This window comes from Dysidea avara, chromosome 4 (genome assembly GCF_963678975.1).
Source record: "Dysidea avara chromosome 4, odDysAvar1.4, whole genome shotgun sequence".
NCBI classification, from domain to species: Eukaryota; Metazoa; Porifera; class Demospongiae; order Dictyoceratida; family Dysideidae; genus Dysidea; species Dysidea avara.
Window position 1 is genome coordinate 2,443,481 of NC_089275.1, and position 13,601 is coordinate 2,457,081.

Consider the following 13,601-nt stretch of genomic DNA (forward strand, 5'->3'; position numbering starts at 1 on the left):
TTCATTCACACACTATAAAATTAAATTTAGATCAAGTGACCAGGTAGCCTCCTACACAATAGTCATTACTACAGTGTTAAATTGTTTTGAGCTGCATTGAAGAATAGTTCAATTTCCTTGCTGGTCTGTTCTGGATCACATGAGACAAAGATGTCTTCTCTTGTGGGACACACTTCATCTAGGATTGCCATCACAACAGTTTTGCAGTCATCGTGAACCACTTCTAGACCGATCAGCTTAACTACAAAATGAAATATATCTCAGCTGAACATATGAAATTAAGTGGAAGGAGGGCCCAAACAAATACGGTCAAATCTGAACATTAGTTCATGTAATTGGATTCTCTGATTATAAGTGTTTGTAAGAGGCCTACGTTCACAAACTAGGGCTGTAGTGAGTATCAAGCAGATGCCATTATTACCTGTTTATTTTAAAGTATCTGATCACATGTGAAAGTGATACCAGCCTACCACTAATTTTATAATTATAATGCTAACACAACATTTTTCTATGGTGAACTAGCTATTCTGTGAAAACACATGTCAGAGAAAAGATTGGCACTCTAGTAAAACAGTCAATATTTCCAGTAACAATACCATAATGCTACCAACAAAATGTGTTAGCTACATAGGAAGTATGTAGCTGGCTGATACTGACACTTGTATTCCTAAGGAAATACAGTACTCGGTATGTACATAAGTACTGGTAACACGTACATAGGTGAATTAGTGCAGCCCAAAAATGATGGTGGGTAAAGGGACATACATAAATGTGACTGGGTCTGCCAGAATCCCACATGGTTGCCAGGCCTCCAGGTCCCCATTGTAAAGTGGAACAATGTAAGTGAAGCTCTTGCTCAAGGAAACAGCAATAGCAATTTGGCAGAACCAGGCATCAACCTGGAACCTTCGATTACCAGGCCACTTGGCTATGCTGCCTCACACATGTATATCACTTTCCATAGTAGTACAAAATCACACACTACACGTAAGGTTGGACAATAATTTCATGGAAACATTGCATGTAATTCAACAAATTTGACCAATCAAAACATAATATTTACATACAAACACTCCAGAGGTATCTCAGTTGTGTCATTTCATGAACACTATAATCACCATGACTACGGCACATACTAGGTACATCAGCAATATAACGGGTTATATTAATAATGAATACATTCATTAGGGCCCAACCCTATTAAATCAGTAAACACAATAACTCAAAGCATCATTAGACTGTTAGTGTGTAGTGTGTGCAAACACACATAGACTACACACAATATGTGACCGAATCTGCAAAAACCCGACACAATTACGCATTTTTCAAATTCCTGTTTATTAAATATTTATAATCTACTTAGTCAAGTGTACCCTCTGGTAAAGTTTCAGCCTCATATGCCAATAACTTTGGGAGTTACAGCCCTACAAAGTAGTAACAACAGAAAAATTGATTTGTACAGCAAGTATACGGAAAATAAATCACAGGTTCTTACAAAAATGGTTGTAACTTACTAACAGATTGAGGTACAGAGCTAAAATTTTTACCATCGCGTTCGCCATGAACAGAGGAATCAATTACTGGGTAAGTTGTTCCTTTACTCACCCTTTTTCACTGCATACAAAGGTGAAATTCGTGAAGAAAAATCGATCGCGTACGATCGCTTTGACGTGACATAAACAAACACTCATAACTTACATATCCTTGGGTCTACTACAATGAAACAAAGATTTTCCAACTCCTCTTGAGCAGGCGAATAAGCTGAAATCCAGGGCTTTATTGTTAGTCATTTCCTTCACTAAGAAAGAGGCGTTCAGGAATTTTTTCAATAATACACAAGTATTTCACCCAACGTATTCAATGCTTTATACTGTAAATTTAGGCTTGTGCGATTGTGTCGGGTTTTTGTAGATCCAGTCACATATAATTATAACTTTCCATTCATATTGAAAGTGCTATAAATATTGTGCTGTGGTGTGATGATTAAAATAACACACACTCTGACACCTATTTGTCCATACTGTATTAGTCAGTGGCGGATCCAGAGGGGGCACATGCTCCCCCCCTTCATCAATTGCATACAAGATCGAGATACTCTAATAGAGCAGCCAATCACTCTAATAAAGCAATCACGGCGTTCATGAGGCAGTGTAGCTTAACTATGAAGTTATAATAATATACATTTGGTAAAGGACAGCCATTATTGCCGTGACATTTTTTTTTGCTCTTCAACTTTTCAGCAATGTACACCCCCTCTTTCCAAACTCTGGATCCGCCCATGCTAGTGTACACATTTAGACCACTGAAATCAGGACACCTCACTAATAAGGACACCTTGATAATCAGGACACTTGTCCATACTGTACCATTTATATTAGTGTACAGTCCTGTATGTACTAGTATATTAAAAATTTTGAATTTAAAAATGAAGTAGGGATCCAAGCGATAAAAAGTAGTGAAACAAGAGATGAACAATGGTAGTTATTACAGCATAGCTCAGTGGGAAATCCCTACTTTGGCAATGAACACAAAATAATTGTTATACCATGCCAAAGTAGGGATTTCCCACTGAGCTATGCTGTAATAACTACCATTGTTCATCTCTTGTTTCACTACTTTTTATCGTTTGGATCCCTACTTCATTTCTAAATTCAAAATTTTTACTATACTAGTTTGTTTAGTTTTTTGTTAAAGCATACAGCTAGCTATAAATGTGTGACTGTTCTATTAGGGTGACTGCTGTATTAGAGTATCTCGAGTCAGCTTGCAAAAGATGTGTGCTTGTCCAAAAGGGCTCGAAAAAGGGTGTGTTCATCGTGGTTTTGACCACACACCTTCAAGTTAGTAGGCTGATTCGAGATACTCTAGTCTAATAATCGATCGAAACCACGATGAACACACCCTTTTCCGAGCCCTTTTTGGACAAGCACACAGCTAGCATAAAAGGGGCGTGGTCTCGATCCATAGATCGATATACGTAGAATAAAGAATGGGCGTGATCTTGTGGCCTATCGTGGAGTACTGGTACCTCCGTAGCTACAGTAGCGTATTCTAAGCACCTTAAATAATTTTGTGGCGTCTATTATGCTGCTTAAAGAAAGTGTTGATATGGAAAATTAACGCCTCGATATGGTTTCGTTGGATGAAGAAGAAGACAAGCAGTCTGATCGAAGATAAAAGAAAAGACAAGGCGCACAGGGCGTACACTCGTCGGAACCCCAAAAGGCACATCCCACCGGTGAGCTTGTTGTAGTAGCGTAAAATGGTGACCGTGCGCTGCTTCGTTTGGGCTCTAGGCTTGCAAATGTGGTCAGTGAGTGAGGCAGTTGTACTAAATTTGGAGATTTTGGCGATTTTTAAAAATTTTATATCTGGCCACCTGTAAGTGTTTTGTTGTATTTAATGCTGTTTTATGTATTATATGGACTAGTACTATTCCGTAAAGGTGGCTTTCGTCTCGTAAGATATCTCTAGGGTGATTTTTAAAGGCGGAAAATTTGGCGGCGCGCGAAACATTCACCACGATCCCTACTTAAACGGTACGACCATACCGTTTGATATATGACTTTACATAACACACACTACACATCACGCATTCTACAGATGCACACACGTGTACTATAGACACACACACACAACATGCAACACACATAACACACACACACACACCCACACTACACACACACACACACACACATATATACATACACACACTATACACACTATACACACACACACACCACACACACACACACACTACACGTACACGTACACACACTACACGCACACAGTACACGCACGCACACACACACTACACACACACTACACACGCACACTACACACACACACACACGCACACACTACACATACACACACTACACACTACACACGCACACTACACACGCACACTACACACACATATATACACACACACACTACGCACACACACGCACACATACTACACACACACTCACACCACACACTCACACCACACACGCACACTACACACACACTCACACTCACACCACACACTCACACCACACACGCACACTCACACCACACACGCACACTACACACATGCACACTACACACATGCACACTACACACACTACACACTACACACACACACACACCACACACACACATACTACACACGACACACACACACTACACACACACACCACGCACACACACACCACACTACACACACTACACTACACCCCACACTACACACTACACACACACTACACTACACACACCACACACTACACTACACACACACACTACACTACACACACACACACACACAGACACACACTACACACACACACACACACAGACACACACACACTACACTACACTACACACACACACACACACACACACACACACACACCACACACACACATGTAACATGTGCATGTTATGTACATACTATACACACCTCCAGAAGCTTTCTGAGCAATTTTATCATCAGATGAGAATAGATCACTGGTAGCTTGTTTGGTTAATGTCTGCTCTTGTATCTGAACCAAGACTAGCCCCTGTGGGGAGGTACAAACACCATATAAGGATCACATGTCTGTATGTAGATGTAAATGTGCAAACAATTTAAAACCTCACAAGTACAAGATGTATTATATTGGGTACAATACATGTGTGTATTAATAACTGTATAGGGGGAATGGGTGAAAGTTTCGCAGTCCTTAGAGGACAAACTGACTTGTTTGCAGTTAAACTTTCACGGTATACGAAAATATCGTGCGCCCACTCAAAGTGCTAAGCCGTGCACGCACATTTGTTGATAAGTGGGCGTAGCTCATGATGATTATGATGTGTACATACTGATGATCAATTAAAGTGAGCATTGGGAATACACACTACAATGCACATGCCTTCATGCATGCCTTCAGACTGCTGCAACACACCTTACTAAATGGGTGTGGTTCCACATATGTCTAGCTGCAGACAGTGATGCACAATCCCAATACGTGGGCGTGGTTCACTGGGCTGCTGCACGTTGTTAAGCAAATTAACTTATTTCACATGTCGATTCTCATCACAGCTAGCAGCAGCATTCATGGGGAAACTTTTGACTAACCGCAAAATCTGTGAAGATTTTGCCCATTGAAACTTTCCCTTATATGGTACTATGCTTCTCAATGAATGTTGCTAATACCACCAGCCTGAGTAGCTTTAAAGAATAAGGCCAGTGAGTATGAACACTTTCCCCATTTTCAAGCACAAATGATACAAATGTGCATCAACTATTATGCTGAAACATATACAGGTAAGCTATGGTCTTCTGTCTTTGCTATTGAAACTTGAAGAACTGATACATGTAAAACCTTCTCATCAGGGGATTCACCTAAAAAATTAATAGTTCTCTCTGTGGTCGCTCTAGCTACTGATACATTGGTCTGTTTTATAGCTCTTACAGTACAGCTAGTGCACAAAAAAGGTAACAAAGAAATCGCGAAGGGTTTGCGATTGTTCGTGAAGTCTGTTAGGTTGTTAACAGATTTTGAAATAGGTATGCGAAAGGATCACGGAAGGCTTATGAAGTGCTTGCATGTAAATTGTGTGTTTTGGTAGGGTTCACGAAGCCACACATATAGAACTTCTAATAAGAACAGGATCAATTAGTAGTCATTTATTGCAGGCTGTTTGTCTGTTGCTAGGTTACCCTCAGCACCTTTAGGAGCAAAGCATAACCTCATATCAGTAGATTATGATTTACAGACTAATTCAATTAGTAAATACAACACAACAGCAGTTAGCAATTAGCTCACATAGTGTTCGTAAAGCCTATGCGACCAGCTTGCAAACCTCGCATCTAACGAACATACAAACTATCGCGATTACTTCGTTACTCTTTGTGTAGTGTACCGTACCCCCAAATTTTCTCAGTTTGGTATTTGGTAAGACACTTTAGCCAATTGATTGCCTCACATCATAAAAACATATGAAGAAATAAACGTGGACTTTTGCAAACGATCTGGTTGCTAGAAATGTTCAAGGGATGAAGTCCAAAAGTATTTCTACACATAAAGGGTAACAGATTAATGTGACAATTTTTTTGCTGTTTTTGTAACATTTAATGATCTGTTCTAATGGCAGAGACCTGAACTTTGCAAAACTCTTTGCTCACAAAATTCACTGGATTGTTACACCAACCAGATCAAGAAGTGTTCCCATGATCAAGAACATTATTTGATCATTTTCATTTGATTGACACATAGTTTAAATGGAAACAATTTAACTATCGCAGATGATGCATTTGAAGCTTACAAAAACAATTTAATGTCTAACATGTAAAACCACACCTTCTTATGAGCATGTCTGCAAACTTGTACGGCTTGATTGACATTGATCACATGATCCTTGTTGATGAACACCAGTAGACAACACTGTAGAAAACACAACACCAAAAGAAATGTAACAGTGACACAACAAAATAATATACAATTTACTATACACACTACAGTGTGACCTTGACATCATTAAACTGACTGTTCTATTACAGCATTTTGTTAACTGTGTACAATTTGTTAGAGTAAGTGTATGTTCTATTAGAGTAGTTGAAGAGAACTCTGTGTTAAACAAATTATCTAGACACCTTTCTGATCAAAACTGGCACACAAGTGTGGAAATAATGCAGGCCTCACTGTAGCTCACAAGCCAGCTGGTTTTTTTCTTTGCGTATGTGGAAAAAACCCGTCTGGCAACATTTGCAACTTTTTGTCGACACGGCCAAATTTTGGCAGGACCAAAATGACACTTGGGATAGAACAACTGTTGTTGAGGACACGCGATAAATTCTGCTGGTAGAAACATCATAAAATTATGTTGTGCCTGCCAACAAAATACTGGCAAAAGTTACCAGACATTTTCCTCCACGTCCACATACTCTTAAAATGTCTGGCTGTACTGTATGTCAATGTACACATGTTCATAGAACTACTGGTATGAGCCCTGGTCATCTCCCAAAGTAGGATGGTGACTGGTATTCAGTCCAGTTTCTTAAGTGCCACAGTGACTTGATACTGCATAAAACTGCATAAGATATAGTAGAGTGTGCTGTGAGTAGCTACGCTTAATGCATGTGTTACTGTTCTGTAGTGGATCCCAGTTCTATTGTAGTTTTTTGTGATGTGGCTTAGTACGTCACAATTTGATAATTTTAAGCAGTGACTTTTCTATACAGGTGGTAAGATGCTTGAGGACTGACTTTCTTCAGGGGGTTGGTGATGTACGCATTACACAACCAAAGCAATTACAAAGCATTAGGAGTGTTGCATTGCCACCAGAACAGGCTGTACAGTCTGTGGACACTACTTGTTAGTGCTCCTTGGACAGAAGTTGTACCATGCTTGTAAACATAAGTCACAATGGCAGTGACGCTCTTAAAATATAAAGTATATACTGCATATCAGTGTTTGCATGAACAAGGTAATACGTATGCATAAGAGGTCATAAGCTCCAGCCTTCCAATAGGTAGTGTAAACATTACTATAATGGTGTACAGCTCACCTGACCAACAGGTCGTTGATTCACACCCACTGTGACTGGGGTGACACTGTTCTCTGCTACGATACTCAGCCCCACCTCCAACAGTTCTGCACTTCCATTGGGTAGATCAAAACTTGCCTTAATAAGTGACAATTATGATGATCATGTGATCCATTGAACAGCTCACATGATCCAGAAGGGTCCAGTTTATTTCACCAGATGCAGGTGTGAAGTCATGAATGTTACTCCAATTATTGTTCACCAAACTCACACCAGCCTTGTTGAACTGATCTGCATTACGGAGAAACTAATCATGTATCATGATTGGGAAGTGCAGCAACAACTTATACCTGCTTAATATAGCTACCACCGTAATAAGGTCACTGTGTATTAAGATCACCTGTCTAGACCAGTAAACTTGAACATCTACAAATGCATCATTTGTGTACAAGCTTGGCGCTTATAAACTCCCAGTACAAGTGACCTAGTGAATAAAGTTGGCCCACGGTTCTATCTACTTCAATATCCATACCACACATAGTGTGTACATCATGGGCGATGGAGACAGGGGGGCGGGGGGGCCATGGTCCCCCCCCCCCCCCCCCCCCCCCCAACTTTTATGGGACACTGTTTTGCAAGAAAAGATCAAGATACTCTAATAGAACAGTCAGGATCTGGATACTCTAATACTCTAATAGAGCAGTCACAGTGTTCAGAGAAGCAGTGTAGTAAGTTACTCAGCTACGTATGTGTAGATAAGGAGATATAATTGGTGGAGAGCAGCTATATATTGTCAGCAGGCTGTGACCTTTTTTTTGTTTGTTTTTTGGTCTTCAACTTACAGCTGGCCTGGCCCCCTCACTCTTTGGCCTGCTCCACCGCCCCTGGTGTACATACATATTGTATAGCCTTTTGGAGAGGATTTTTTTTCAATTCCACCCTCAAAATTTGTAGCTCAATCAAATAGCATTGTTTGAGTATTATAAATGCATAAACCTGAAGAATCATTCCCACTTGAAATTTTGGATAGTGGGATCTGTGAAAAATTTTCCCTTGAAAAATCCTGCTATTTGGAAATTATCGTGAATGCCTGAATACCTGATGACACCTTTAAAGTCCCAAAGTATGAATTCCTTAGGACATAAACTGACCTGTAAATAAGGACACCTTGATAATCAGGACACTATTGGTGTGTCCATATTACACTGGTGCCAAGGTGTCCATATTACACTGGTCCCAAGGTGTCCATATTACACTGGTCCCAAGGTATCCATATTACACTGGTCCCAAGGTGTCCATATTACACTGGTCCCAAGATGTCCATATAACACTGGTGCCAAGGTGTCCATATTACACTGGTCCCAAGGTGTCCATATTACACTGGTCCCCAGGTGTCCATGTAACACTGGTCCCAAGGTGTCCATATTACACTGGTGCCAAGGTGTCCATATTACACTGGTGCCAAGGTGTCCATATTACACTGGTCCCAAGATGTCCATATAACACTGGTGCCAAGGTGCCCATATTACACTGGTCCCAAGGTGTCCATATTACACTGGTCCCCAGGTGTCCATGTAACACTGGTCCCAAGGTGTCCATATTACACTGGTGCCAAGGTGTCCATATTACACTGGTGCCAAGGTGTCCATGTAACACTGGTCCCAAGGTGTCCATATTACACTGGTGCCAAGGTGTCCATGTAACACTGGTCCCAAGGTGTCCATATTACACTGGTCCCAAGGTGTCCATATTACACTGGTCCCAAGGTGTCCATATTACACTGGTCCCAAGGTGTCCATATTACACTGGTCCCAAGGTGTCCATATTACACTGGTCCCAAGGTGTCCATATAACACTGGTCCCAAGGTGTCCATATTACACTGGTCCCAAGGTGTCCATATTACACTGGTCCCAGTATACACACATACAGCTATACCTTCCAGTTGAGGGTAAGAAGCCGTGAAACATCCAAACTTCATTTTAGTACATGACTCAATGACTGGTTGGGAAGAACAATGTAGCAACACTTCCATCTTGCTGCAGTCTCTACTACGGAATTGTTGACAGGCCACCATCACTCGACACTGACTACAATCTCTTAGGAATATACTAGACAGAGAACAACAAACTGTTATGGAATGTCAAGAAATATTTTCATGAGCAATACCTGTGTGATTTTTGAACCAGTTTGCAAGATAGTTTCAGGTTACCTTAATTTGTATATCACAAATAATGTACTTTGTCCAGCTTGCAAAGAGATTTTACAGTAGGGGCCTTCTGAATCTATTCAGTCTATAGGTCCCCACATAAAACACACACACATATCCCATTATAGTACCAGGGACCTGATCATTATCACAGTCCAGACAAAGCTAAGCGGAGTCAGAATATTGACATAGAAACTTTGTCAAATGCAGAGTAAAATTCCCAGAACTTGCAGTTCCCGGGGAGTCACAACTGAAGATGTAAATTATCTAGCTACAAAGATTTATCAAATATCACACCTTCCTTTGACTGGTCCAACAAATATTTGACAGCTAACACAGTCATCAACAGTTATAGCAGCAGAATGGTCAAACAAAAATATGGAACAATCCTGTAGTAACAATGAAGTACTATCAAACATGTTGATGTATACAAACAAAAACACACCTTGCAGTTCTGTATCAAGAATTGTTGACCATTAACAGTGCCAGGAATTTTGCCCACTGTAACACCTTCAAGATCACTGTACATGTAGTCCTTTGGGTCAGGCCTGTCTGCCCGCTCCCTAATGACACAATGATAAAACGTGGTGTGCATTATTTAGATTAACATATAGCTTTACCAACTGTATGGCTTTCTCGCCGGCTCCTGTGGTGTATCTTCCCGCCGCCGGGATTGCCTGGAGAACCATTTTCCCATCTTCACGTCGGTTCGATTTGTTTATCTGTTACAATGGCAACATCATGTACTGACTATAAGCGCAATATACCAATTGGCGCTTTAATTTTCAATTATTTTCTACGCGCCAACTGGTCCAAGATGTCGCTCTACGACGGTATAGAAGTGGAGACAGCCCCGATATCACCCATCAATATACCACAAGCGATGGAAGTTGATCGGGAAAGTGAGAAGCCGCCAGCAACATCAGCACCAATTGTAACCACTGGCAACAGCAATGTTACAACCAGTAATACAAGCAGCAGTAAGTGTACACGTGTTGATATGAGGTGTTGTATAACGTTGACTGGTTGTTAAGGTGGTTTAGCTAGTAGTTTAAAGTTTATGGCACCTCAGCTACAGAGGAGGAAGGCCCCCACTAAAGCAAGTCAGGTGACCCCAATATATACTGGAGTGTATGACTTGTAAATATCATGTATAATTGTTACAGAGAATTAAAGCTCAGCCGTCCACTGCTGTATTGGGTGGGAAATCATCTACTGTCATACAAGTATGTTTAGTGTTGTGGTATGTAATTTAATTTATAGATGTGTCTAACAAAGGTGTGGTCATAAAAATGCACCACATACACAAATTACCAAACATTTTTGTTGGGCAAAAGAAATACAATGTAAACTAGAACTTATCAATCAAGCAACGATAAAAACGGGTAGTTTGAGGACTAAAAACCATTAGGCGTGGTAAAATAAGTTACTTTTCTGACGTTAAAGTGAGGTAGTTTAAATTTCATGTTCATAAACCACCTGTACAGAAAAGTGACCCCGTTATTGCTTTTCAGCAAATCCCGAGTATTAATAAAGTATGATTACAAGGTTTGTGTTCAGGTAGTGATTACTTGATGCGGTATTGTAGTGCGCAGAAACACTTCGAAAGCGTTTGCCGTACATTGATTTTCCAGATCTTTTTGCCCTACCTAAATGGGGATTGCGATATGCAAGAATGATGTAATAGAGTGCCACACCTTCTTGTTAAACCCATTTATAATGGGTATACAGTGTTTTCAGCAAACCGTCTCTGTGATATTTCGAAAATCTTGATAAGTGAAATGAGGAGTATCAAAGCGCTTTATTCATCTAGGGTGCAGCACTCTGTAACATCACTTGTGCACGGTAAGATTTAATTTTTCAAGGCCAAGAACATATGTGTTGTATGCTTGGAAAATTTTATAAATGCGAATGCAAATGAATTGTACTAGAAGTCAGTGTATTGTTATGTTGCCTGGTAAAAGTATACTACATACTTGTTCCATGGAGAGTCATTTTGCTTAGGAACAGTTTTTGCAATAGGATGCTCTTTTGTCCTCCCTTTCCCTCGTAAAGTATCATGAAATCCAAAGCCATAGCAGCTTTTTGCAAGACTTGGCTAGGACAAAATCTGGCAACAAAAAATATATTTAACAAGATTTTCATTTTTATAGAAGATTATCGAGTCTGTCTAAGCAATTGAGCAATATTATCACATATGATCAGACCTTCACATTTCTGTGATCATGCAATTGAAATAGTTATGCACAAACATGCATGCATGGGGTTTGTGAAGAAGTACTTTTCTCACAGCTTGCATGCCAGCAAACAATGTAATAAATTTTGACTCTTTGCAATAATCAGGTTTCTATTTTTGTGTAGCCAAATATGGTACTATGTAACTTCGTGCATGGAAAATTTCAGACAGTCTAAAGGATACCTTTTCCGATATGTTACTACCTTATAGACTAACATTACACACAGTCAACCATCAGAGTTGGTCGAAGATGAGTTTGCGATGGGTGTGGTCGATGAATATGACCCATTCAACCCCAATGATTACGACCTCATTGTAAAGGATCGACGCAAGAGGGATGATGATGAAGGTGATGATGATGACTTTAGAAGGAGAGGAGATGATAGGAGGTTTGTACTGCTACAATATAGCTAAAACACTACCTGAGGGGTTCATAACTCAGCTACAGTGTGCTAGAAATTTTAAAATGGGAGATCTTATCTGATATTTGTAATGCTTTTGGAATAGTAAAATTATAAATCTCTAGTATCTCTAGTACTGGCACCAGCGAGTTTGTGGCCTGTATCCCCAGTTTCACTGTCCAATGATTTGCAAGATTTTTGTTCTAAAATCTTGCCCAAAAACTCCTCAAGATTTGAAATCTCGCACAAGATTTTTCCAAGTTGTGGATCCATCAATACTATACCTAGTCTAACTGGAATAGGTTAATCTCTTGCTTATGTAGTAGTCTAACTAGATCCTTGCTAACTAGCACTATATATACTTCCAGAATACTTGATGTTTACGATGTAGAAATATGCAGAAATTTTACAGTGTGAAAGTTAACATCTGGCAAAGCATTTTCAAGTGCAGTATTCTGTTATTGATCTTCGTTGTTTTTATGCATTCTTTATCCATTTTGAGCTAGTAGTGAACTATGTGCTGTAAGCTTATCTGGTGCTCTTCAGTGAAGAGACTACAATTCATACTCAGCCGATACAAAAATTAGCAGTACAATCTGAGAGATTCTAAAAATATGAAGATTTCCTGGGGGCATTCCCCCACTACCTTAAGATGTTGTGTGCAATAACACACACCACTGCCCCCCTTAGTGGTCCTTACTCTATATTTTAACTAAATCTCAATGTTACTTAGCTCTCATTAAGAATGCACAGTTTAACCATGGGCCTCAGAGTTACGTAGTTCTGGTTAGAAGGGTCCAGCTATGTTATGGAATAAAGTTACAGTGAAAGATCATTTAATATGTACGTAACTCTCTGAAATAAAGGGCTTACATTACTCCTTAGAACAAAGGTTTTAGCCTCAGGTTCTATACATTTTCATCTCTTGAAAGGATAACATGCCTAATTCTCTTAGTCCCTATGCACGTAAAGTCCAGGGTAGCAATGTTATGATACTGTGTGGTTTTGCTGTTAGACGTGAAAGGAAACGACGTCATTCTAGTGATTCTGAAGATGAGGAGGAACGTCGCAAAGAATCACGACGTAAAGGTCAGCCAATTGTTAGCAGTAAGTGTTGAGTAGAGCATATGTACATATTGAGTGTGTTAGTGCAAAGAATCTGGTGATGTCATTTTGAATGTATCCTCAAGGAAAGCTAACATTTTGAAAATAATCCAATTACACACTGCCTATGTGTCTGATTGT

The 13,601-nt window shown here is 39.9% G+C and overlaps 2 protein-coding genes across 2 annotated transcripts in view; one reads left to right on the top strand and one right to left on the bottom strand.

Moving 5' to 3' along the window:
* On the bottom strand, positions 1 to 10,502 carry LOC136252877 (protein XRP2-like). The gene is made up of 9 exons (XM_066045458.1): positions 10,340 to 10,502; positions 10,165 to 10,282; positions 10,017 to 10,108; positions 9,449 to 9,621; positions 7,700 to 7,803; positions 7,534 to 7,650; positions 6,327 to 6,410; positions 4,445 to 4,544; positions 1 to 241 (listed from the first exon to the last, which is right to left on the bottom strand). Exons 1-9 carry the CDS (start codon positions 10,414 to 10,416, stop codon positions 69 to 71), a joined length of 1,038 nt encoding a protein of 345 aa, XP_065901530.1. The 5' UTR covers positions 10,417 to 10,502; the 3' UTR covers positions 1 to 68.
* Positions 10,481 to 13,601, top strand: part of LOC136252875 (splicing factor 45-like) — a 24,692-nt gene continuing 21,571 nt past the window's right edge. Inside the window, exons 1-5 of the mRNA XM_066045457.1 lie at positions 10,481 to 10,699; positions 10,754 to 10,827; positions 10,886 to 10,945; positions 12,166 to 12,344; positions 13,372 to 13,445. Coding sequence (XP_065901529.1) covers positions 10,537 to 10,699; positions 10,754 to 10,827; positions 10,886 to 10,945; positions 12,166 to 12,344; positions 13,372 to 13,445 — 550 coding nt within the window. The 5' untranslated portion in view covers positions 10,481 to 10,536. The remainder of the gene's footprint in view (positions 10,700 to 10,753; positions 10,828 to 10,885; positions 10,946 to 12,165; positions 12,345 to 13,371; positions 13,446 to 13,601) is intronic.